Source organism: Sorex fumeus, unplaced genomic scaffold (genome assembly GCF_029834395.1).
Source record: "Sorex fumeus unplaced genomic scaffold, SorFum_2.1 ptg000048l, whole genome shotgun sequence".
In the NCBI taxonomy this organism is placed as follows: domain Eukaryota; kingdom Metazoa; phylum Chordata; class Mammalia; order Eulipotyphla; family Soricidae; genus Sorex; species Sorex fumeus.
Window position 1 is genome coordinate 6,004,640 of NW_026606105.1, and position 26,848 is coordinate 6,031,487.

The 26,848-nt window shown below is 40.9% G+C and overlaps 1 protein-coding gene across 1 annotated transcript in view; it reads right to left on the minus strand.

The window, feature by feature from the left end:
* The window catches only part of MGAM (maltase-glucoamylase), a 271,108-nt gene that overhangs the window by 242,928 nt on the left and 1,332 nt on the right, over positions 1-26,848 (minus strand). Inside the window, 15 exon segments of the mRNA XM_056123959.1 lie at positions 1,037-1,121; positions 3,030-3,184; positions 3,727-3,843; positions 5,460-5,631; positions 9,410-9,527; positions 13,288-13,372; positions 14,627-14,740; positions 15,289-15,402; positions 15,581-15,712; positions 17,553-17,678; positions 18,216-18,328; positions 21,256-21,355; positions 23,014-23,185; positions 25,238-25,389; positions 25,818-25,927. Coding sequence (XP_055979934.1) covers positions 1,037-1,121; positions 3,030-3,184; positions 3,727-3,843; positions 5,460-5,631; positions 9,410-9,527; positions 13,288-13,372; positions 14,627-14,740; positions 15,289-15,402; positions 15,581-15,712; positions 17,553-17,678; positions 18,216-18,328; positions 21,256-21,355; positions 23,014-23,185; positions 25,238-25,389; positions 25,818-25,927 — 1,865 coding nt within the window.

Genomic DNA, 26,848 nt, shown 5'->3' on the forward strand with positions numbered 1-26,848 from the left:
TATGATGCCCTGAGCCCATCCAGGAGAGATTACTGAGTGCAGAGTCAGGGCTAACCCCTGATCATCACCAGGCATGGCCCCCAATTTTATTTTACTTTTTTTGGGTCACACCAGGCAATGCACAGGGGTTACTCCTGGCTCTGCACTCAGGAGTTACTCCTGGCGGTGCTCAGGGGACCATATGAGATGCTGGGAATTGAACCTGAGTCAGCCGCATGCAAGGCAAACGTCCTACGCTCTGTGTTATCTCTCCAGCCCCCCTTTTTTCCCAATTTTTTTAATTCCAGCTTTTATCAGTGGATTCCCAACAGACCACAGAGATGAGTGCCATTATTCTGTCCCTTTCAAGGTTGAGGCACATGTCCTCTCTCTGATCATCAAGAAGCAGAGGAGACAACAATCTTCCTGGTCTTTGTCCTATCTTGCCTCTTGACAGAGAGCAAGTCTTCTGGGATGCTCTGGAGACAGAGAAGACGGCTCCCAAACTTACAGGAAGACAACGATGCTTCCACACTACCTGGGAACCTGGTCTCACCAGTCCCACCATATACTTAAGTCTTTAACTTGTTGCTTAAAAAATGTATGGAAGTAGTTTTTCAGATGTTATCAATATTGATATCAATTTGGATATCCTCTTTGGTATCTTTTAAATATCTCTTGATATTCTCTTTGGAGGGCTGGAGTAATAGCACAGTGATAGGGCATTTGCCTTGCACGCAGTCAACATGGCCGACGTGAGTTTGATTCCTCTGCCCCTCTCGGAAAGCCCGGCAAGCACCGAGAGTATCTCCCCTGCACGGCAGAGCCTGGCAAGCTACCCGTGACATACTCGATATGCCAAACACAGTAACAACAAGTCTCATGATGGAGACGCTACTGGGCCTGCTTGAGCAAACTGATGAACAACGGGAGGACCATGATCCGTGATCCGTGATTCTCTTTGGAACAAAGTCAAGAGCAATGATTGCAGGAAGGGACATGCAGGGTACAACAGGAATAAAAACTGAGAAGAGTGTGTTGGTTGGGGCACACTTGCCTCCTGCAGCACAGGTGTGATGAGAAGGCCAGGACCCCATAAGAACTGTTCGTGCATATCCCACGTGTTGCTGTCAGTGTAGAACCTGGAAGTAGGAGAGATGGCCATTGAGATGCAGGTAATGTTCTTAATAGTTCTCCGCACAAGCTGACCAAAAGAAGTGAGCTGTCTCCTGGGGCAACTCCTTCCAAATTACTCTGACATATGCTCAAACCCCACTGCCCTTCTTCTGCAATCATATCCAACCCACCAGCCCACATACCCTGATTCTTCTCTGAGGTTGGAAAAAAATTCCTTTTTCATTACCTATACTAGGCAATGATTTCAGACAGTAACTTAATTTTCTATGCCCGTCCTTGAAAAATTAATGAATTTGCAGTGTATTTTAAAACTTCAACTGAGTACTAAGAAGAAAACTAAAATCAATCCCCTCCCAACCCCAAGAGGGGCGGAGGAATCAAACTCGGGTTGGCCATGTTGGCCGCTTGTAAGGCGAACGCCCTACCGCTGTGCTATTGCTCCAGCACATGTCCGCCCCTCTCGGAGAGCCCGGCAAGCTACTGAGAGTATTCGATATGCCAAACACAGTAACAACAAAGTCTCCACTGGAGACGTTACTGGGCCCGCTCGAGCAAATCGACGACCAACGGGAGGGCCTTTACTTTACTTACTTTACTTCCAACCCCAACAAGGTAACAGATAATTTACAATTTTTTCTGTTTCAGGCCATATGCCTTTCAAATGGGAGTTTCAGGAGGTGGATAAATTTTTCCCAAAGTAATAGGTCCATAAGAATTATGCAGCAATGTGCTGTCAAGCTTTAGAATGTCAGACACAGAAGGGAGGCAACTGTGTTCTGACAAAGAGAGGTACTTTAGACGACTGGATAAAGAAACTATGGTTTATCTATAGAATAAAATATTTCACAGCTGTTAGGAAAACTGAGGTCATAAAATTCACTTATAAATGGATGAACATGGAGAGTATTATGTTGAACAAAAAGAGTAAGAAGGAGAGAGACAGACATAAAATGATTTCACTAATTTGTGGGACAGAAGAAAAAAAAACCATAATATGAGACTAATACCCAAGGACAGTAGAAACACAGGCCAGGAGGATTGGTCCACAGTTGGAAGCCTGTCCCAGGTGCTGGAGAAGAAGGCAGTTGGGATAGAGAAGGAACCACTATGGCAATGATAGATGGAAATGATCACTATTAGGAAAAGAACTGTATGCTGAAAACAGGTAAAGCAATAAACATGATAACCTCTCAGTATCTGCATTGCAAACCCATAGTGCCCAAAATGGAGGAGAGAGAGAGAGAGAGAGAGAGAGAGAGAGAGAGAGAGGTGCCTGCCATAGAGATAGAGACGGGCTAAGGTGGAAGGAGTAAAACTTTGGGCATTGGTTAGAGAAATGTACACTGGTGGATGGGTGTCGGAACATTGTATGGTTGAAACCTGATCATGAATAGTCTTGTAACTGCGTATCTCATGGTGATTCAATAAAATAAATAAATAATTTTTTTATAAAAAGAGAGGTCCTTAGCTATCCTTATTTGTTAGTAGGAAATAACCAATCTGGAATTCATGATTTTATTAAATGGAAGACTTGTGCCTAAAGTCTGAATATAGTGTGATGCAGAAGAGTTGGTTACCATCTGGATGTTGAATCTTTTCAATGATTCAAAAGAAAGAACTTGGATGATTTTTCTAAGAGAATTAGTTGGTTTCAGAACAGAGAACAGACACCAAGTCTCAGAAATTGGAGGGTAATTTTCTCCCACAAAGAGAACAGTCTACAAAGACAAACACTGAATCCCTAATTTAGTATGTAGGCAGTAAGAGCTTTGCAAATACCAACTGGATTCCAGAGTTTTACATATGTCCCTACGTTTAATGAGAGACTACTTTAGCCTTTGCTCTGGTGTTTGATGACACAGTCAATGACATCCACATGCATTGAAAAAATTCCTTAGGTTTGGTCAACTTACTCATGCATAAGAGGCCTCGCCACAGTGTCTCCCCTGGTGTGGGCGCGATAGAAGAGGGTGTAGAGGTAGGGCAGTAAGGTGTAGCGAATGTTCAGGTATTTCTTGGAGGAAGTCGCCAATGGAGAATTTGCTCCAAAGGCAGCAGGGTCCTGATCCTATGAGGGAAACAAGGGTTTGTAAATGCAATACGGTTATTGATAACAGAAGCGTCTGCAAGGTTTCAGGCTCCATTAATAAAAACCCGGAGTTTCTTTGCAAAAAGACCTTAGTGGCCTCCTGGCATCCCAGTTAAACAACGGGTCATCACTTCCCCAAGAAAGTGGCCATTCTTCACCTTGCATCTCACCGTCTCATTCACAGCTTTGGGTGCTTTTCCCTGCAGGCTGCTGCATGCCTCATTTTAAAGTATTGCCTCATTAAATTCCTATTGAAAAATAAGCAATGGAGTTCATGTGCACAGAGAGTACCCCTTAGACCCACCATTCCCAGGAGGTAGTATGAGCAGGCACAGGGGCTGGGACAGCATGTGTGTAAACGAAGCAGTGCGAGCTCTGGTCCACTGCAAACAGCAGCATTTATTAACCAGAGTGAAGCACCTACAGGAACTGTATCCACAGACATCTTGCCAAGGACACAGACAGAATCCAGTCCCACTGTGTGCCATGTTCATTCCGATGGGATCTCTTGGGAGTCTTACCACGAAACCTTGGCCGTTGTGATTTCTGGAGAATGGATAAAAGGCTCCCAGCTGCATCCAGCGCCTGCAGAGCTCCTCAGTGGTGTCCATTAAGAAGCCACAAATGTCAGCCCCTACCTGAAAGGACACCCAAGCATCACGTGTGCTTAATTCCTCAACCCCATCTGAGATTCCTATCCCAAATGAACTTTGTTGACCTCTTCCCAAGGAGGCTAATACAATGTGCTCAGAAATGAGTAATACCCTGTGTCCACTCTGTTCCCTTAGTTGGCTTGAGTAGATTGCTTTCCTTTTCGGTGCCTCAGTTTCCTCCTTGTATTAAAGTACCCATTAATGAGTACATATGGTTTTAGCAAATGGGGTATTATAAGTAAATCTCTTTTTTGATCATTAGTAATTAGAAATACTGATGATATATATCTTTTTGTTTTGGGTCCACCACTGGTGCTCAGGACTTACTTCTAGCTCAGTGCTCAGGGATCACTCCTGAAGATATCAGGGAACCGTATGGGGTGTCAAGGATTGAACGCGGGTCAGCTGCTCACAAGGCAAGCACTCTACTCCCTCTACTATCATTCCATTTCCAAGCTATTATTACTTTGCCCACACACTATCAGAATTAGCTTTCCAAAGGCCACACTTCCACAGCCACTCCTTTATTAAAATATACTCTATAATGTTGGGGCCTACTCCTTTAGTCCTCAATACCTCCTTCCAAGCAATCTTCCGCAAAGCATTGCCTCCTCTTATAAACATCAATCCTTAGAATCACATCAAATGAGCCCCCCCCATTACTTTTGCTTATGTTAACTTCTGAACTGACCTTGTGAACCTAATAATGTGTATTTTTTTTCAAAGTTAAGTGAGATCTTCTCCAAAGGATTTATCTCCACTCTATCCTCCAACTCCCTCATATAAGGGATATTGTTGTCAGAGGTAGTTAATTAGTAAACCCTGTCTCAACATCTATCCTAACATTTTATTATATCTTCTTTGATTTATACGTCCCTCTTGCCACTTGTCATGACTATTTTCTTGCATCTATATCTTCTCTTACTAAATTGTGAAGTTTTTGTTGAAAGAAAAGCTATTTCTAACAGTATAGTTCTTTCATTTGTCATCATCACCAGGCATACCTAGTCAACAACTTGCATGTAGATGACCTCAGTGGATACATATGTTGAATTTAACTAAAACGTTCCAAAGCTGTTTTGAATGCAGGCAGCATCATATGCCTCTCTGAGTACAGTATTCAGAAAATTGCTCAGTTTCTGAAAGGATCCAAGGACTTGTATGTATAAGGACTTGAGTATATTATTGTACCAGGTTGTGCTGTTGTACTTTTATCTTGATAAGGCAGCCGAAGAAAGAGTACCATGGGATCAGACTTATGTGTTCCACTTTCCTTTTTTTTTCTTTTTGGGTCACACCTGGCATTGCACAGAAGTTACTCCTGGCTCTGCACTCAGGAATCACACCTGGCAGTGCTTGGGGGACCATATGGAATGTCGGTAATTGAACCCGAGTCTGCTGCGTGCAAGGCAAATGCCCTACCCACTGTACTATCACTTCCACCTCGTGTGTGTGCTCCACTTTCAAAAGAACATGTGCACTCAAAAGACCAAATATCTGGCCATGCAGGGTATAAAGGAGAGCCTTATGATTTGGAAAGTTTCTAGAATGGGAATTTCTAAGAATGGAGGTTTGTGAAAGTGCTTAAAATATGGACTGACCATTGGAATACCAAAAAGATTGAACTCAAGCATGCCAGGAATGGACCAGCGGAGGTCATCCCAGGTAGCTGCATTGTCTCCTAGCCAATGGCCTGCAAACTTGCCAGATCCTGCAAAGGTGGAACGGGTGAGTATAAAGCTCCTCTTTCCAGGGAATACTTTCTTGGCAGCTCTAGGAGAGAAAGAGAGGGATTTGGGGAGTTAGAAGGTATTAGTGTGCTCCAGCTCAAGGGAGAAAGCCACAACACGAGGATCTACACAGTGAGTAATCCCCGGCTCCTTTGTTTCTAGTACTCTCCTCAAAGGTTGTTCTTGGCAATATGGACATTCCTTCAAAAACTAGAAATTGAGCTTCCATATGACCCCTCAATACCACTTCTGGGAATATATCCTGAGGACGCAAAAAGCACAGTAGAAATGACATCTGTACCTATATGTTCATTGCAGCACTGTTCACAATAGCCAAAATCTGAAAACAACCCAAGTGCTCGAGAACAGACAACTGGTTAAAGAAACTTTGTACATCTACACAATGGAATACTATCAGCTGTTAGGAGAGATGAAGTGAATAGACATGGAGAGTATCATGCTAAGTGAAATGAGTCAGAAAGAGAGGGACAGATATAGAACAACGGCACTCATTTGTGGAGTATAAAATAATATAAAATGAGACTGATACCCAAAGACAATAGATACAAGGACCAGAAAGATTGCTGCCTCATGAGCGGTGGGGGGTGGGGAGGGTGAGGGGAGTTGGCAGCTGGGATAGAGAAGGGATCACAAAGAAAATAATTGCTGAAGGGATTGGTCGGGACGGGAGATGTGTGCTGAAAGTAGATAAAGAACCAAACATGAAAACTTTTCTGTATTGCAAACCATAATTCCCAAAAGTAGAGAGAGAGTATGTGAGAAATTGTCTGCCATGGAGGCAAGGGGAGTGTGGGAAAGAGGGGTATACTGGGAAGATTGGTGGTGGAAATGTGCACTGGTGGAGGGATGGTAATTTGATCATTGTGTGATTGTAACTCAAACATGAAAACTTGTAATTATATCTCATGGTGATTCAATAAAGTAAAGTAAGTAAAGTAAAGGCCCTCTCGTTGTTCATCGATTTGCTCGAGCGGGCCCAGTAACGTCTCCATTGGAGATTTTGTTGTTACTGTGTTTGGCATATCGAATACATCACAGGTGGCTTGCCAGGCTCTGCCGTGCGGGCGAGATACTCTCGGTAGCTTGCCGGGCTCTCCGAGAGGGGCGGAGGAATCGAACTCGGGTTGGCCATGTTGGCTGCGTGCAAGGCAAACGCCCTACCGCTGTGCTATTGCTCCAGCACCTTTTATTATTCAATAAAATAAATAAATAAATTTTTTTAAAAAGTTTGTTCATGGGACCAGATCACATCAGTATGTTTATGTTGTGCTTTGTTGTGTTTTAAGATGTGTTACAGACATCATTAAAGTCATCATTTCAAATAATTTTAAAATCAGTCTTTAAAAGACTAGTTATTAAAGGCATACAATTTTTATAAAATAAAGACTATAAAACGCAGCTCCCGGAAGAGAACAGCGCAGAGTCTCCTGCCCTCACCCCTGGCCGTTCTCGCTGGGGCCCCTTGGAGGGGAGCGGGTTGAGTTTCCCTCCCCGGCCAGACCAGGGCTCCGGCAGCCGAAGACCTCCAGAACCAACCACCACCATGCTGAGACCACTCTCCACATGCATGAGGGTACTGGCAGAGGAACAAAGGCATGCAGGTCCCGGGGCTGAGATCTCCAAGCCTGCTCAGATCAGCGCTGAGCATCCTCCACCCAGATCCTCCAAATTCCAGTAGGCAGGGGTCACACCCACCAACTGGCCCCCTGGCGCCATGTAATACCATCAACAGCCAAGACCCAGAGACTATAAAACGCAGCTCCCAGAAGCACGGGGCCGCATTGGCGGCTGCACGACACCTTATTATCTCATTCTTACTTTGGACAGAATAGCAGGCTACCAAATGTAACCTGCCCACATGGCAGAGTCTGGCAAACTCCCCGTGGTGTACCCAATATGCCAAATACCTTTAACAATTATGGGGCTCATTCTCCTAACCCTGGAAGAGCCTTGAATATGGCACTTTTTAAAAAAAATCTCAGGGCTAGGATGAAGGAGACATTACTGGGGCCTGCTCGAGGCAATCCACGAACAACAGGATGGTCGTGATCGTGATTGTGAAAGATAAAATTTAACTTGACACTTATGTATATGCATTGATCTGTCACAGGAGGTCATTTTAAACATACACAAAAATAAATTTACTAATATCCTTTTGGAATTTCATTTTAATATTCTTAAATTCTCTTTTTAAATTTCTTAAAGTAATATTATCTTTACCTAGAAATACTTTAAATATACAGATGCAATAAGAAGATATCTTTAAGAATTCTATTTGTGACTTACTCTAGCACCCTAAGAAAAAATTTTAGAATTCTAAGAGCATGCAGTCTGGAATTTCATACAATTATGCCACTGATATAGCAAGAGTAACATACCATGTTTGATGGGCATAAGGTAAAAGACAACCAATCTTGATTAAAAAATACTTATAAGTATATTGCTGCAGGTTGACTTTAGGTTGACCTTGCGACCACTCACTACTTTCGGACTAGCCAATACTGAGAGTATTCGATATGCCAGACACAGTAACAACAAAGTCTCCAATGGAGACGTTACTGGGCCCGCTCGAGCAGATCGATGATCAACGGGAGGGCCTTTACTTTACTTTACTTTATAAGTATATATACATATGTACATATATAAATATATCGCTCAAACTCTAACAACATATTAATGATCACTAATTCAGAGGCTTAATGGCTCCAAGATGAGATACAACCATTTTTACACACTTTTCTCTAAGGAAAACTTTTTAGAACATTTTTGGTCAAATATTCATAACAAGCAATACAAAATAAATTATTTAGCATCTGATTTGGGGGCAGACTTGGTTGGTGGTGGGAAATTTTAAATAATAGTGGTGGGGAAGGCGTAATGGTGGTGGGATTGGTGTTGAAATTTTGAATGTAATAAATTACTGTGAACAACACTTTGAAAATAAAAAAAAATACCAAAAGAATTCTATTTGTACCAGTGCACTTATATAAGTAAACATAATATGAATAATCTGCAATTTTAACTTGAAATCCGATTCACATTATTTTTGTTTGGGGGCTACATTAAGCAGTGCTTAGGGCTCACACTGGTTCTGCATTCAGAGATAACTCCTGGTGGGACTTGGAGACCATTTGTGGTACTGTGGATTAAGTCCCTCAAGGCAAGCACCCTTCTAGCTGTCCTATCACATCAGTCAGTACATCCTGGAAAGCTTTGCTCTATAACTTTTTCCAATCAATTTCAATTAAGGATGAAATTGTATCTATGACTGTGGTACTATTTGGGATTTGGGTCCGACTCTCTTTTTGTTACAGTGTTGAGGAGTGATTACCAGTGCATTTTCCTCCCTATCGAATGGGTTCACACACAAATGTAGATAAAACACGGGAACAGATGCTGAGTCAGTATCTAAAATTCCAAAGCATTTGAGATCTGAAAGCTACTCAGTCCTTCATATTCTATTCTACACAATGTGACCCAAAGGAACATGTGTGGTTTCCAGACTTACACAGAAATGGACTTGATTTCTGCTTTTACAAATTACTGATTAATCCCTGGACCTCATTCAAGCTACTCTTCAATGTCATTCATTCATTTTTGCCATTATTTTTTCTCTTATTTTATGCTTCCCACAAATATATGATAGGTTCCTTCTTCCCTATGTGCCAGGTAGTCACTTCTTTCATTCAATATCATTAGCTCTGCTTATCTTGCAGAGTTCTCTAAAATGACAAACTGATGTGCAGATCTACTCAGATCAACCACAAGATACCATGAAAGCATAACAATAGTGGCCTTACTCTGCTGTGGAAATTGCCATGGAGTAGCCATACAGGTTGTGGGTATCATACTGCTTGCCCCAGTGCTGCACCGCATCTAAGCAGAGAGTAGTGCTGAACAAGACGCCATCCAGGACTCCTGGAATAAAAAAGAGAAATAAATCAGTCATTCAAAGTCTTAGAATGAAATTTTCTATTCCTAGACAATCATAGAATTTTAAAAGGTGTCCTCCTGTACTGGCAACTGAGCATGGCTGTCCTTCCAAAGATCACCCAGTTTTCATATTATCAGTTTGCTACATATGCACAGTAGTTTCTCTGATAGTTTATACACATTCTCTTTTCAGGGAACTCAGATGATCACACGCAGACATTTAGAAGTAAGAGGATCAAGCAAGACCAGTGTACAATCTCAGTTCTTCAAACGGAGCTAGGTTAAGTGGTTCAAGAATAGTGATATTAAAAAGAAGATGGGAGGCATTACCTATCCTAACTTCAAACTGTACTACAAAGTGGTAGTAATTAAAACAGCATGGTATTGCGATAAAGACATACCTGCTGACCAATGGAATAGAGTTGAATAACTTGACACACACCCTCAAATATATGATCATTTAATCTTTGATAAAGGAACAAGTATGAAGTGGAGCAAGGAAAACCTCTCTAACAAGTGGTTCTGGGCAACTACATGTGAAAAAGATGAATTTAGAATTCTTTCTTATGCCATGCACAGAAGTCAGATCAAAATGAATTAAAGATCTTAACATCAGACCTGTATTCATAAGGTACATAGAAGAAAACGTAGGCAAAACCCCATAACACTGAAAGTAAATGTATCTTCAAAGATAAAACTTCACTAAACAAGCAAGCAGAAGCAAAGATAAAGATAAAATAAGAAACGTATGCATCTCATGTTGAAAGTAGTCTATGGACTGAACATGATTGCTACTCAATGCCTCTTTTGCAGACCACAACACCCAAAAGGAGAGAGAGAACAAAAGGGAATACCCTGCCACAGAGGCAGGGTGGGATGGGGGGGATGGGTGTGGGAGGGATACTGGTGGTGGAAAATGGGCACTGGTGGAGGGATGGGTATTTGATCATTGTATAATCGAAACCCAAACACAAAAAAATTGTAAATCTACAACTGTATCTCATGGTGTCTCACTAATAAAAATTAAAAAAGAAACTTATGCACCTCAAAAAATAATGTTTAATATACAGAGATAGCCCACAGAATGGGAAAATTATTTACCCAATACTCATCTGACAAAGGGTTAATATCAAGGTCATATAAGACGCTGGCAGTACTTTACAAGAAAAAAATCCAACACCATAAAAAATGGGGGAGGAATCAATATGTCATATCCACAGGACATTTCATACTCTGCATGACCTACCAAGAGTAGCATATCAAAATGTAAAGTACAAGGCAACCAATATTAAAAAAAAAATTTAACACACAGGCTTACCCTTTAGCAACAAGTTGTCAATACAAAATCAATCATTAGGGCCTGCTATTGGGCCAGGTTTGGATGGTGGTTGGTATAATAAGAAATAGTGGTGGTGGGATTGGTATTAGAATATTGAATGTAATAAATAACTGTGAACAATTTTCTAAAAATAAATATTTTTTAAATGGGGAGAGAAAATGAACAGAAACTTTCTCAAAGAAGAAATTCAGATAAACAAAAGGCATATGAAGAACTGCTCTACATCACTAATCATCAGGGTTATGCTAATCAAACCAACAATGAGATATCATCTCATACCACAGAGACTGGCACATATCCAAAAGAACTATAGCAACAAGTGCTGGTGCAGATGAAGGGAGAAAGGGACTCTCCTTCATTGTTTGTGGGAATGCCTATTGGTCCAGCCTTTTGGAAAAAAATATGGCTATTTCTCAAAAATATAAAAATTGAGCTCAGATTTGACCCAAAATTCCACTTCTGGGAATATACCCTGGGATACACAGAAGAAACATCATCTGTACTTCTATATTCACTGCAGCACTATTCACAATAGCCAGAATCTGGAATCGACCCAAGTGCCCAAGAACAGATAACTGTCTAAAGGAACTATTGTACATCTACACAATAGAATACAACACTGCCATTAGGAAAAATAAAGTCATGAAATTTGCATATAAATGGACAGACATAGAGAGTATCATACTGAATGAAAATGAGTCAGAAGAGACAGATACAGAATGACTGCATTCATTTGAGACTAATATCCAAGGCCAGGGAAATCTGGGGCCAGGAGAACTTCTCAATGGTTGGAAGCTTCCCTCATTAGTGTTTGGGGAGTGAAGGTCAGTAAGGATATAGAAGGGACCAGTAGGATAATGATAGAAGTAAGAAATAATGTTGGAAATAATCATTTTGGACAGGAACGAGTGTTGAAAGTAGGTGAAGGGATATACCTGATAACCTTTCAGTATCTGTACTGCAAATCATAGGGCTAAAAGGAGAGAGACAGAGAGAGAGACAGAGAGAGAGAGACAGAGTAAAAGAGAAGGGTTGCCTGCAATAGAGACAGGAAGTGAACAGACAGAGGGAAACTAGGGACGTTGGTAGTAGGAAATGTACACTGGTAAAGAGATGGGTGTTGGAATATTATATGACTTATATGACTGAAACTCAATCAAGAAGAACTTTGTAACTGTGTCCTCAATGTGATTCAATTTTTAATTTTTTTAAAATAATAGTGATGTTGATTGAAGGCGTAAGTTAAAATTTCACTCTACTGATAAGATGTAGTCAAGAATGAAGCTCCATTCTCTTTAATTCATCTCTTTAACTGCCTATTGAACCTCACTGGTTCAGATACAAATTGACTTATATATTAATTATTGTGTAATTTTTCAATAGTTTGCTTGCTTCTAACTTATTAGTCTTTGAATTCATGTCATACATTAATGCCAGATCAATACTTCAAAAACCATTTTATTATTCTATTTTTTCTTACTAAACAAAGAATAGTTTCTATAATCAATAGAATAAAGAACAAACTGTTTAACCATAGATTTGAATCCCTTTACATGTCATTCCAAACTCTCTGTTCCAAATTTGTATTTTCCCACCAGGAGACAGGAAGTCTTTACAAGGTGTTATAATTCTCATTTCTTATTACATTCTTCATCATGATCCATTAATTTTTGTATTATGTTATTTGGGGGCTACAACCACTAGTACTCAGGACTTATTCTTGGCTCTGCATTCAGGGCTCACTCCTGCCAGGGAATAGTATAGGGTGTTGTGGATTAAGCCCAGATTGGCCAGATGTGTAAGGTAGTGCCTTTTGCTTGCTGTACTATATCTTCAGTTCTCAATGTTCATTTCTTAATAAAGACAAGACAACTCATCAGTGAGCTCTAGCTACAAAGTTTTCTACCTACAGTAAGTTCTGTGATTGCAGAACTACAACCCTAGGATTGTTGTCAAAATTCAATCAGAGCACACAAACATATTCACTGATTTGACCTCACAAGTCATAGATTCTGACGACCCTTTATCTTATGGTTCATGTCTATTCCTTACATTCTCAATATTATCAGATTTGATCATCAACTAAAAAACAAACCTTATTATGTGGTCTCTCCTTGGTAAGTCTAACCTATAGGTTAACACACTTGGGATCTACTTAAACTAGCCACTATCCTCTGTCTTTTGCACCATGTCTTCTCAAAACAATTTAGACTATAGCTTATCCATTCTGAATTTATGCCACTAAAGGAATACATAAAGTACTTTGATTTTTCTTCTTATTTTTATGCATACACTTCCACATTTTTCTTCCTCTATGTCCAGTTACATGCAAATGTCCTTGCCAGTTTGCTCATTTCTATTCTACTTAATATGAAGCACCAAATATGCATTGGCAGTAAGACTTACTGGGAGTGAATGGGGGATAATTTAGATTGCTTTCGGAACATCCTGTAACTGAACCATGCACAAAGTTGGCGACTTCATTCATATCCTACAAGACAGGAAAAAAGGTATCAAGGAAATGCATTGTGTTATACTAATGGTATTCTCTTTATGTAAAGAATCAGAGAAATAATTATAGATATTTCTATTTAAAAGAAATTCTGTGTACATGGGAAGAAATAAATCTTCCTGTCTTCTAAACCCACTGAAGATTTCATGCTGAAGTTTCTTAGAATCCCTTTGAGATGATATGATTATAGTTACTAGAACTGGAAACTCTCCGAACAATGGGAATATTTTATTATTATCTGCATATATGATTTGCATATTCTCTTCATATACAAATAAAGCTTCCAAGATGCAAAAATGCATGTTTATAGACATAAAAAGAATGAGAGGGTAAGCTTGTGCTAGCTGCTATGAAATTTAGATGCTAACAGAAGTCCTGTTGGGAAACATCTTTGGTTAATAAATATCATTTTAGAAGGCTTTTCATTCCAGAATTTTAGATCTATGGATAATTTGAATATTCTACATTTCTCTAATAAATGGAAAAAAGGTCCAGTTCTTGAGCTTCCTGAATATTGCTGAACAGCTAATACTTTACATTTGTTTTTAATTAACCTTACAGGAGGTACTGGGCTGGAACAATAGCACAGCAGGTAGGGCATTTGCCTTGCATGCGACCACCTGGGTTTGATTCCTTGCCCCTCTGAGAGAGCCCAGCAAGCTGCCAAGAGTATTCTGCCTGCACGGCAAAGGCTGGCAAGCTACCGGTGACATATTTGATATGCCAAAAACAGTAACAACAAGTCTCACAATGGAGACATTACTGGTGCCTGCTTAAGAAAATCAATGAACAATGAGAGGACAGTGCTACAGTGCTACAGGCGGCACTAAACCATAGCACTGCCATGGTTTTGTCAGACACCTGGTGACTTTAGTTCCGAACAGTTGGTCCAACATGTGCAAATGAAAGAGCTCTAAACTGGTCATTGAATAGATTCTATACTTTGCAACAGCTCAATGTTATTTTACTTTATCTCATTCATTTATAAAAGAAAGCAAGACTTGGGGAAATGAAAAGATCTGAGTTTACTTCCAACTATAATAATTTAGTTTGACTCTAAGCTAAAAGTTTCAGTAAGATGGTTAAAATTGTAAGATAGAGTATTTTATAGGGGTATTATTGCTACCCTTGCTTTCCTTTCCCCTTCCTTATATTCTCTACGATTTTCTGGTAAAGATGTACACTGTCTGTATGTCAGTCAATGGAAAGAAAATCAAAATATTAAAGACTCACAATCCAGATTCCATCATACTCCACTTCTTTAAAGAAACGCTCAAATTCATCTGTCCACCAAGCAGTACACTGAGGGTTGGTATAATCAGGAAACACAGTTTTTCCAGGCCAGACCTGTAGCAGAGAAAAAAAAATACTGATCAGATTAGATTGACTGAACAGAGAGCTAGGTACTTGTCTTATAAGCAACCAACCCTGGTTTAATCCTCAACATCTCATGTGGTCCCCCCCAAGCACTGCCAGGAGTGATCCTTGCGTGTAACCCTGAGAATAAGCCCTAACTACCACTGTATGTGACCCCCGAACAATCAATCAACAAATTAATTCATTAATCAATTGACTGAGTATATAATTAGAGAGTGGTTTTTAAAGCTAATCTCAAAGAGATGCCAATTGTCCCAGTTCCACAGCTCCTGGACACCTCTAAATTTGACAGTAAAACTGACATCCTAGTAGGAGCACAGGCTATTGTTTCAAGGGATTTGCCAGTTCTTGGAATGTAAAAATGAGGAAAATGGGTAGGTATTCAGGGAAGAAATATGAAAGGTACAGGTTAGCCCAGACATGTAAGGCACCTGGAAACATAAAACAAAACAATTTTATACAGATACACACACACAGAAGCCCTCTTTGCCATTTCACAACTTCCCCCTTTGACTTGCCTCTCCAATGATTGGAGTTCCATCAGAAGTTTGCACCCACACATTCATATTTGAGCCCCTGTCATATGGTCCATAGGGATTAGTTTGAGAAGAGTTATTAGAGATGGCTGGATCCTAAAAAGGGGGAAGGAGGGACAATGAATAATTTTACTTTAAGTTAGAGGCAATGGAAAGATATTGGATCAGTAACTTTGTGAGTCATGATTCTTTAATTAAATTTTAAAATATATAAAAAGAAAAGAAAATATATTGGGAATTGATAGGCAAAGAAGGGGGTTGAAGTGACACATACCACAATGATGACCAATTTCTGCCCATTACTGTGCAACTCCTTAGCAAAATTAGGGAAGTCCTTATATTGTACTGGATTGTAAGTGAAGTCCCTTCTTTGATCCATATAGTCGATATCAGCATGTTGCACGTCCTAAAAATATACAGATGCCCACAAATCAACACCTAGGAGTTTTGTTGTCAAAATGAGTTGGAAAGCTTAACGTTATGATTATTCCTGAGAACAACTGATTCTGTGTGGGACTCTCAAGAGAGCTCCTATTCAGTTTTCCTAATTTTATTTGAGATGTCATGAGAAGCATTACGGTTAATGACAGGGTTTCAAGCATACAGTCTTCCAACACCAACCCTCCACCAGAGTGTCCACTCCCCTCCCATCATCTGAATCCAGCTCTGGCATTGAAGTGTTTCTTTTCCAGTGGTAATTTCCAAAGCAAGTGGTCAGTTTTTACCTAGGACTTGATCTCACCCAGGGATTATGTGATTAACATTATTCTATTTTACCCTTCCCACAGGCATCGAAAATCAACTCACTGATACTTCACAATTATTTTTAAAAATCACTAAAACTGTCAAAACTATATACAGAGCCAGAGATGTCTATCTATCTATATACCCCCCTCTCTCTCTCTATATATATATATATACATACTGTGATATACTTATATACACATATCTATAACATAAATCTTTTTTTTTTTTTTGCTTTTTGGGTCACACCCGGCGATGTACAGGAGTTACTCCTGGTTCATGCACTCAGGAATTACTCCTGGTGGTGCTCGGGGGACCATATGGGATGCTGGGAATCGAACCCGGATTGGCCGCATGCAAGGCAAACTCCCTACCAGCTGTGCTATCGCTCCAGCACCTATGACATAAATCTTAATTAATTCAAGATAAAGGGAGAAGGGACTGTCTCTCCCATTTCGTTTATTTCACTTTACTACGGCTGGAATGATAGCACAGCTGGTAGGGCATTTGCCTTGCACGTGGCCCACCCAGCTGACCCGGGTTCAATTCCTCCACCCCTCTCAGAGAGCCCGGCAAGCTACTGAGAGTATCTCGCCTGCACAGCAAAGCCTGGCAAGTTACCCATGATGTATTCGATAAGCCAAACACAGTAACAACAAGTCTCACAATGGAGATGTTACTGGGCCCACTCAAACAAATTGATGAACAACAGGAGGACAGTGCTACAGTGCAACCCTGCATTATTTTATTTTTCTCTTCTACATCAAGTCTTTATCAATTATTCCTTCTGAAGTTTGCCTAAATAAAAGCTGGAGCGATAGCACAGCGGGTAGGGTGTCTGCCTTACACGCAGCCAACATGGCCGACCCGAGTTCGATTCCTCTGCCCCTCTCGGAGAGCCCTGCAAGCTACCGAAAGTATTCGATATGCCAGACACAGTAACAACAAAGTCTCCAATGGAGACGTTACTGGGCCCGCTCGAGCAAATAAAAGCATGGCCTTCAAAACAAAATTGCCTCTTGTTCTAGGAACTAAATGTCTGCCTCTCAGGGAATGAGGTAATGAAAAGTAGAAAGTTAATCCAGAAACTTTTTGGTTTTCCCCTTCATCTCACTAATAAACTCTCATCCCTTTTTTGACACATTAGATTCATCCATTCAAAACATTAAAAATAATTACATGTATGGACTGTATCATTTTGTCACTTAAACAAGGAAAAAATGGCTGAAGAACTCAAAAATGCATTACATGAAAGGAAGTCAAGGAAAATTTTCCTAATAAGACATAAGAAAAAAAGACAAACAAATAGATTGCCTCCAACCACATAAGTATGGCATTTTAGTACTGTTTCCTACTAAAATGAACCTGCTCATGGGAGAACGGCTGGTCCAGCAAAATTGTCTGGCCTTTTGCCTATGTAAAACTCTTGTGTGTATCACTCAGGGGGAGAAAGTACAGACAAGAAGATTCTGGTTAGGGAGACTTCCTAAAGCCTTACTCACATAAGGAATCTGGGCATCCCGGTTTCTCTTCACGACTTTTTTCATCTTATCTAGGGATTCATAATCATAACGGCTGAGATGAAATCCAAGTGACCAGTAGGTGGGAAGGACTGGCCGTCCAATGAGCTGAAAGAAAGCCAGTGAATATTCTGTTTTAATAAAACTTTCTCTAGACCTTGGTTGGAGGGTACAGAACATGCTTCCCTTTTTCTGCATACTAGCCACTAATGTCAGAACATTGTTCTATTTTTTAACCCCTTTATAAACCATCCCGGGCTGGAGCAATAGCACAGCGGGTAGGGCGTTTGCCTTGCACGCAGCCAACATGGCCGACCCGAGTTCGATTCCTCCGCCCCTCTTGGAGAGCCCAGAAAGCTACCGAGAGTATCTCGCCCGCATGGCAGAGCCTGGCAAGCTACCCGTGACGTAGTCAATATGCCAAACACAGTAACAAGTCTCACGAAGGAGACGTTACTGGGCCTGCCTGAGCAAATCGATGAACAACGGGAGGACTGTGACTGATAAACCATCCCTATGGTAGTCCACTCAAACTAGTAGATTTATAAGAATAGGCATTTTTATGAGCCCCATTGCTTATTTGGTTCACTTTTCTTTGTGCTATTTAGGATTTTCTTGGTCAGCACCATGGCAACGTGAGATTACCTCTAGATACTCTTGAACAACTTGCTCTGGAGTGTCACCCAGGAAAACATAGAAGTCAAAAATGCCCCCAATGGTGCGGTAAGTGATGGCTGGGGCAGGCTGGAGAGTGACCTCTGGAAAAATTTTATAAAAAGGAGAGAGAAGTTAGAACTTATCCTAGAGTAATAATTATGAAATTTAGAATAGAGTATCAACAGTCATGTAAACTTAAATAAGTTGACTCTAATGCCACAACATTTGGCAATGAGGGACCAAACACTGACGATTACAGTCTCACAGCACCCCAGATCCCAAGGCATGAGAAGAGACTTAATCCCAACATTGGTAGTTGTAGTATAATATTCCCATGTCACAAAATAGACTCCCATCAAAAAGCAACTAGTTTCATGGGTGGTCCAGAGTAAGCTACTATGGCACCAAAACTATTTTAAGTTAAAGGTTCTTGAGTTTCTGGACTCCTCTATCAACCTGAAACCAGAATCTCTCTAACTAAATAACCTGGTCATTTAATAACCACACACCGACCCGAGAGCTCTATTATCTCTGAGACAACGAATTTATACCCCATCAAATAGCTGTCAACACAGCAGGCTGTTTCACCCAATTTTTCTACCTCAGTCTCATTTAACCTTCCATGTCACTTGTTTTCCCACTGATGCCCTTTCTATATGCCATTTTTTCCTAGAAACTATGTTTTACCAAAAGAACCAATATCTCTCTCCTATTTACGTGTCAGGAATTCTGGGCTAAAGCACCCAACTCTAACTGCTCTTCTCCAAAGCCACTGTGTGCACAACTGTTGCTCTGAAAATGAATTCTGTCTTTTTCTCTTGCTAACCTGTCTTATCAGTTTGCTTTATAGGTCCCCATTAATTGAACCTAAGAGGAGAGAGTTTTTGCTGATATTCATAGCCACAGAAAATGCTGTTTCTATCCCCATAACCTTCCACAGTTATAAGAATGCAACCCCGCCAGGTGCTAGATCAGTGAGTCTCAGAGCAAGCAAGAGTCAAACTTAAACCAAGAAAGGTCAGACATTGTATCATAAACTCTAAACCCTAATCACAGAAGTGATACTCCTGGTACTCTTAGTCATAGAACAAAGTGTCAAAGAGTGTCAGGATTCTGGGTCTTTTCTATTGAAACGTGACTTGACCTCAGCAAGGGGGATGGTAGAGAGTCTTCCTTGAACCCCTCAGTATTACCTGAGTACTGCCTGAGTACTAACAATAACATAGTAGAGATGGTATAGTCTTAATGATAGAGAGTCTGCTTCATACCCCTTACACACCTGAGTACTGCATGAGTACTACCAACAGCATGGTAGAGATGGTAGAAAGTTTTAATGATAGAGAATCTGCCTTATATCCCCGAGTATGCTGCCTGAGTACTGCCTGAGTACTACCCATAGCATGGTCTGACACCACAAAAAGTGATCCGTACTACCACAACCAGAGTTACCCCCAGCACATTGCAGTCAAGTTTGAAGCCCCACTTTCACAGTCTGTATTTATACTGAAAATCAAGATCAGATAAGCTTTTGACCCTCCACTTCACGGGAGGTCTCTGTCCACCCTGAGCCCATCTTAGGACACCCGTGCTACAATTTGAAAGCTGTCCCACCCCAATCAAATTCCCCACAAAAAGTCTCACCACAATAATTGATAGATATAGAGATAGATGATATAGAAAGAGAGAGAGAGAGAGAGAGAGAAAGAGAGAGAGAGAAAGGAGTAATTGCTTTCTGTTCCTTTCAGCCCAATCTATTCTTAAACAATTGGAGGTCTTTGAATCATCCAAGACTTTATTAAATGTCTTAGAATCATCTTAGATCACATATATAGATTCTCAAATTGCTAAAAAATTTACATCTTTATCTTTTCTTTAAAATTCCCTGAAAAGTAGATTCATTTGTAAACTGATTTGAAGGTGGCTTACAAGACAGAGGTTCACGAATGAATTGGAGACTACATTTTTGAAAGCAGGGTTTACTCTCAATGTCTATGCTCATCTTATTGTAGGTCCAAAATGGTTTCTGAACCATCCAGGATATTTGGAACACAGATCCAGTCTTTTGCTTCTCAGGTGAGAAGATCAGTGTTCTGTGCCCAACATCGACCCAGAAAATCTATTGTTGATTGCCTAGGATGATTTCACTGGTAACTGATTCATTGCCACCTTAGGTATACTACTGATATAATAGGAAAACAAGATGAGAAACATTGATCTAGTCTAAAATCTTCAATAATATCTAGCTAGCTCGGATGGTAGAGCATGAGACTCTACAGTACCCAAAAGAAGAGAGAGAGAACAGGGGGGAATGCCCTGCCACAGCGGCAGGGTGGGACGGGGGGGGGATGGGAGGTGGGAGGGATGCTAGGACCCGTGGTGGGGGAGGATGGGCACTGGTGGAGGGATGGGTACTTGATCATTGTATAACTGAAATCCAAGCACAAAAATGTATAAGTCTATAAGTGTACTTCATTGTGTTTCACTAATAAAAAAAAATGATAAAAAAAAACCTTCCGAAGATGTTACCTCATTTGATCTTAAACAATTTGATCTTATACCACATGATCCTGGAACTTCACTTGACCTTTCTCACCTTGGATGACTGGAAAACAATGTTCATTGTTCAATTCTAGCTCCCTAGTTAGACTCAACACATGTTGGCATCAACACCTGACTCAGAGGAACTGTTTGCTTCCTACCAGTACCTCAGCCAACCCCTCTACAAGATCAAAGTCAAAAGAATAAACACACATTAGTAAAAATTTTCTTAGCATTTTCTGTCTTCCCTCTAATCTATGAAATAGGCCAACAGAGTCAACTAGACTCAGCATCATAAGCCCGGGAAGAAACCCCAGACTACAGGAAATGTTAATGAAGAACAAAGAACAGGAAGTCAATGAACACATAAAGCCCCAAGCTTCGGTTTAGCCATCACTATAGGGCTCTGCTCCTTTTTTTCTCAATGCTGCAAGAAAGGGACTACATGTCACTCATGCGCTTTCTCACACACATTCCTTCAGTCCTTTACCCATGGCATTGCTGTTCATGAGAAACACTCCAAAGGAGGATCCACTCGCATCTTCTAGGCACAAGAAGAATGTCTGTACACCATACAGGTTAGTTTTATCCTGCAGAAAGATAATGTAAAAATAAAAGTATGAAATATTCTAGTCTAAATCTTATAGAGTCTTAATATCTACCAGACTACTAACATGTGGCTAGATACCAGATACCTGAGCTCTAATAGGTTTCCGTTAGGCCTAACAGGCCTTCGAACAGTTGTCTTTCAAACTCAAGAAAGACTGGAGAGTTTTGGGAGAACCATTTTTGACACGTGATACATCTCAACCCAAATAGAATCCCTGGGTATGGAGAAAGACATGCGGCTTTTCTCTATTTCTCCCTATCTTTCCAATGTGCAGTCACATTTGAGAATCACTGGTTTCAAATGACATGTTTCAAAAGATCCGAGGCTCCTGTGTTCTTCATTGATTCATCATTAAAGGTAAAGGCCCTCCCGTTGATCGTCGATTTGCTCGAGCGGGCCCAGTAACGTCTCCATTGGAGACTTTGTTGTTACTGTGTCTGGCATATCGAATACTCTCGGTAGCTTGCCGGGCTCTCCGAGAGGGGCAGAGGAATCGAACTCGGGTCGGCCATGTTGGCCGCGTGTAAGGCGAACGCCCTACCCGCTGTGCTATCGCTCCAGCCCTGATTCATCATTAGTTCTGCGTAATCAGATAAGTTGCTGGCAGACCTGTAAGTGGTATTGCTGACCCTAGAAATTAACTCTACTTTGGATTTACCAGTCAAACCAAACAGACATGCAAAAAAAAAAAAAAAGAAAAGAAAAGGAAAAACTGAGAAGAGAAAAAAAACACAAAAATTCTATTTCTTCTGTTCTTGCAATGCTCTAAATTTTCTTCACACAAAGAATGATTAAAATAGAGCTTTGTGGGGGCCAGAGCAAGAGTACAGTGGGTGGCTCATTTGCTTTGCATGTGGCTGACCCAGGTTTGATCGCTGAACACCAACAGGAGTAGTTCCTGAGTACAGAGCCAGGAGTAACTTCTGAGCATTGTCAGATGTAACCAAAAAAAAAAAAAAACAGAGAAAAAAAAATGAACCTTTGTGGATAGTTTATCCTATTTTACTGACAGCCCTGTTAAGTTGGTAAATTATGAGGGTCAACACCCTGCCAAAAATGGAGATCATAACATATTGTAAACAGCACAATTTAAATTAAGTATAATTTAATATCTTATGTTGTTAAACTATTAGTACTTCTAGTAACTTTAAGTAATGCATAGTAACTCTGAAACTCATTACTTGAGAAAGTATGTTGCAAGTTACAAGTTACAAGTAAGTTACTATTTAAAGAGCAGGGAGCAGGTACTGGGTCAGAGAGTAAGCAGGTATGGTACTTGTCCACGGTCTGACTTTCAGCACTGGATATGCCCCCCCACCCCCCCACCCCCCGCAGAGTAATTCCTGAGATCTGCTAGGTGTAGCCTCCAAATTAAAATAAATAAAAAATGTACTATGTGCTAGACGGTCTTCTTGGGCTCTATACAGATAAATTCATTTAACTTATATCATAACCCTACAAGATTAGCATATTGACCCATTTTATAAATGGAGAAAGAGAAACAGAAATACCAGAATCCAGACCCACGTGACCTCCACACAGAATCTCAACCTTAAGTGTGGCACTGTTATGCTAGGAATGACTCTTATAAATGAGACTGAGTTTGGCAGTGGAGAAATATCCATCCTAAAAGCCTACCCGATTGGGAACTGTGTCTCTGGAAAACAGAGTCCAGGTCTTCCAATTCATATCATGCCTGTACTGCTGGTGCACATGTTCCCCCAGGCCATACACATTGGCACTTGGCAGTTTCATAGAGATCTGCAGGAACTGGTCAGCAAATAGGAGTGGCCCGATGCTGGAGTCCAACCTAGACACATGTGCAAAACACAGGAACATGAAGGAAAGTAGAATAGATAGAATGCAGTTGCTCAGAGAAGGGCTCTTACATTTCAGTGATTCCGTGTCTTCCATGTAACCACCTCACTGGGTTCCTATGACAGTTTTCCATGGATGCAAGAACTCAGGATTTCTCAAGAGTGAGTACTTTATTGCAAATTTCTTAGATTTATTCCTACCCATCCTACCAGAGGAACAGATCACTATTCCTGATCTAGAAGTTTTTCCACAGATAGCTATGGCTACACAAATGATTAGAAAAATGAAAGATACACATGCTGAGTGAAATGAGTCAGGAGGAGAGAGATACATAGACTGATTGCACTCATTTGTGGGATATAAAAATATTTATGGTACTAAAATACCCGGGGCTGGAGCGATAGCACAGCGGTAGGGTGTTTGCCTTGCAAGCAGCCAACATGGCCGACTCGAGTTCGATTCCTCCACTCCTCTCGGAGAGCCCGGCAAGCTACCGAGAGTATCTCTCCCGCACGGCAGAGCCTGGCAAGCTTCCCGTGATATATTAGATATGCCAGACACAGTAACAACAAAGTCTCCAGTGGAGATATTACTGGGCCCGCTCGTGCAAATCGATGAACAACGGGAGGACAGTGACAGTGACAGTGACTAAAATACCCAAGGACAGTACTGACAAGAACTAGGAGGACTGGTTCACAGTTGGAAGCTGGCAACAAGTTGGGGGTGAGGGTGGAGGCAGTTAGGATAGAGAAGGGACCACTATGACAATGGTAGATGGAAATGATCGCTCTGGTCAAGAATTGAGTGCTAAAGGTAGGTAAAGAGATGTACATGATAACCTATCAGTATCATGCCCAGAATGAAAGAGAAAAAGAAAGAGAGAGAGACAGAGAGAGAGAGAGATAGAGCCTGTGGGGGCATGGTGAGAGGGAAACTGGGGACACTGGTTGTAGGAATTTTACACTGGAGAAGGAAGAGTTGTCAGAACATCATATGACTGAAACCCAAACATGAACAACTTTGTAACTGTACTTCACAATGATTCAATTTTACTTTTAAAAATGGAGAATACGCATGGGAAGGGGGGGCGGGTACTGGCTTGTCCTTCACACCCTACTGAGGTCACGAGTTGCCCCCCACAAGAGGCTCTCCGTCACAGCCATGGCTCCAGAGGCAAAAGGACTTAATCCAGAGCCCGACAGCTTGCGGCAGAAAAGTGAATGGACCATACGTTAAACTATGGCACTATGCCTCCCCAGGAGGGAAAGGGTGTTGCTCCCTTCCGCCTTTTCTCGCTCCCCCCCAGCAGCAAGGTTGGGGTGGGAGAAGCCATAACACCAGACACACAGAAACCAGTCTCTAAATTATCTGGCTCTTTGCAGAAATCCAAAATTGCATGGCCACAATAGCAGCTGCGCAACATTATATGATTCTCATAACCAGCTATAGAAAACAAAGTATTTCACAATGCCTTTTCAGCAATTCTGATTGGGGGGGGGGGGGGGGATTCTAAACAATAATGGTGCATCTTTTGTCAAAATGATGAATGAAATCAATGTAGAGAAGAGTTAAGTAGAAATCATATATTGGGATTCTTGGTGTTGAAATGTGAGTACTGGTGAAGTGAAAGGTGTTTGATCATTGTATGACCGAGACTTAAACCTGAAAGCTTAGTAACTTTTCCCACAGTGATTCAATAAATAAATATAAGATGAAAAATAAATAAATAAAACTATGAAAAAAAAGTATGGTGGAGTTCATGCCCAATTCAATCAGCTAATCAGTGGCTGAATATATAGCAGTACTCCTACATAAAAAATAATGAAATAATAAAAATGGAGAATACAAAATAGAAAATAAACAAACATAGAGTAAAGATGAAGAAGGGCAGAAATAAAATAGTATACACTTAGAGGTGTAGTCTGACCACCAACCGCAGCAGGTCACCTTCAGAAAGATTGCAGAAATGTAGCCCTCTTCAATCTGATCTCTCTTCCCCAGAAGTTTCCCTTTGCTGAGCCTTGGAATGGTTTTTAATACTTACAGAACACGCCCATTGCTCTTTCTGATCACTTGGATGCCAAAAGGTTCCTGGGAGACCTTCACGTCATAGAGCAAGTTAGAAGCGGCGTTTCCTTGGAAGGGCTTCACATTTTCATGAGGCACTTCAAATCTTTTCTTGTCTGCATCTGTTAACTGCACAGCGAGAGGAAGGCAAAGAGAGCCAAAATGAAAACCTCGCTGACTTCAAAATGGAAACATCTCCTGGGCTTCTGAATCTCTCTGCCAATGGTACTGGAACATGGGCAAGAACCCAGTGAACACAATGTCTATACAACATGTGCACTTTATATCATCTATTATCCCTTACTTCTATGGCCTCAATTGGTCTTGAGGTAGTTATGCTGAAATCCGTGACCTCTAGAATTTCCCAACTCACCAGTTTCCTGTATACTGTATCTAGGGAGTTATCACACTAAAGAAAGCTTTATCAGCCAGATGTAAGAATTATCGCCATCAAAGAAAACCCCTGCATTAGCAAAACTTCATTTTCTCGTGGTCACTTCACTATTAAGGTTTAGAACAAAAGCTTCTAAAATTTGAGACATTAAGCCCGCTAGAACCTTGAAGTGGAAGCGGCGAGAGGTTTGTTTTTCTGCTGTGAGGAGAATGTTGCTGATGCTGTTTCCATATGCGGATGGAGCTGGTAAACTTCGCAACTGGGCAGTGAAACCTAAAGCGAGAGGGAGAAGGTTTTCAGTGCTGACTGTACCCACTTTTAAGACAGCAGCCACAGACTTTTGCTTAAAGGGGTTGGCAGAATGACTTTATTCTCTAAAAAAAGAGAGAGGCAGATAGAGACATTATTCACACCTTGACTCAGGTTCAGAATCAACTTCCAGGCAACTCTCCTGCAAATTATGATTGAAAACTTCTCCAAATGCCTAACACCTATTGTACCCACTGAAACAAAGGCTTTCAGCAAGAGCCTTTGCATTCTTAATGTGTGTGTCTCTGGCTATTATCCCTGCCCAGTTATCTTCAGGCTACCTCACAACTTCTCCATTTCCCTTGTTAAGTGATAAACCAGGTCATCATCAAGATTGTCCTAAAAAACTCCATTAGGGCAAGAGCCCAGGAAGGTAAGAAGCTTCTCCCTTGATGTTAATGGCCTCCCAAGAGGTGTTGCCTTCCACTGTTCCCTAGAAAGTTCATCATTATTCTGCTCTATGCTTGGGGGTTAGGTAGGGGTCAGAATGAGCTGTTCAGTCCCCAGATACTGACACAGACTAGCTAACTTTCATCAATTGTTTCCAAACTGACAATAATTTTCATGTCATTAAAACTGCACTTTAGAGGGTGGAGGTTAAGGTGCATGCTTTTTTTATACCCAAGTCTGTTCGATTCCTGAAACTGCATGGTACCTCAAGCACTGTCAGTTATAACTCTGGTGGATCTCCACACACAACGAGTGTGGCCTGGTGGTCCCTGGCAGTGCAGGGTCCAAGCAGCACCATATCCTAAGACCTTCACATTGAATAATTGACCTGAATGGGCCAAAATCATCAGCCCCCTGAACAGTATTTGGGAATAGATTCTAAATCTATTTTCAATGCTAATTTAAAAGAGGTACTTGTTTTACACTACAGTTTAA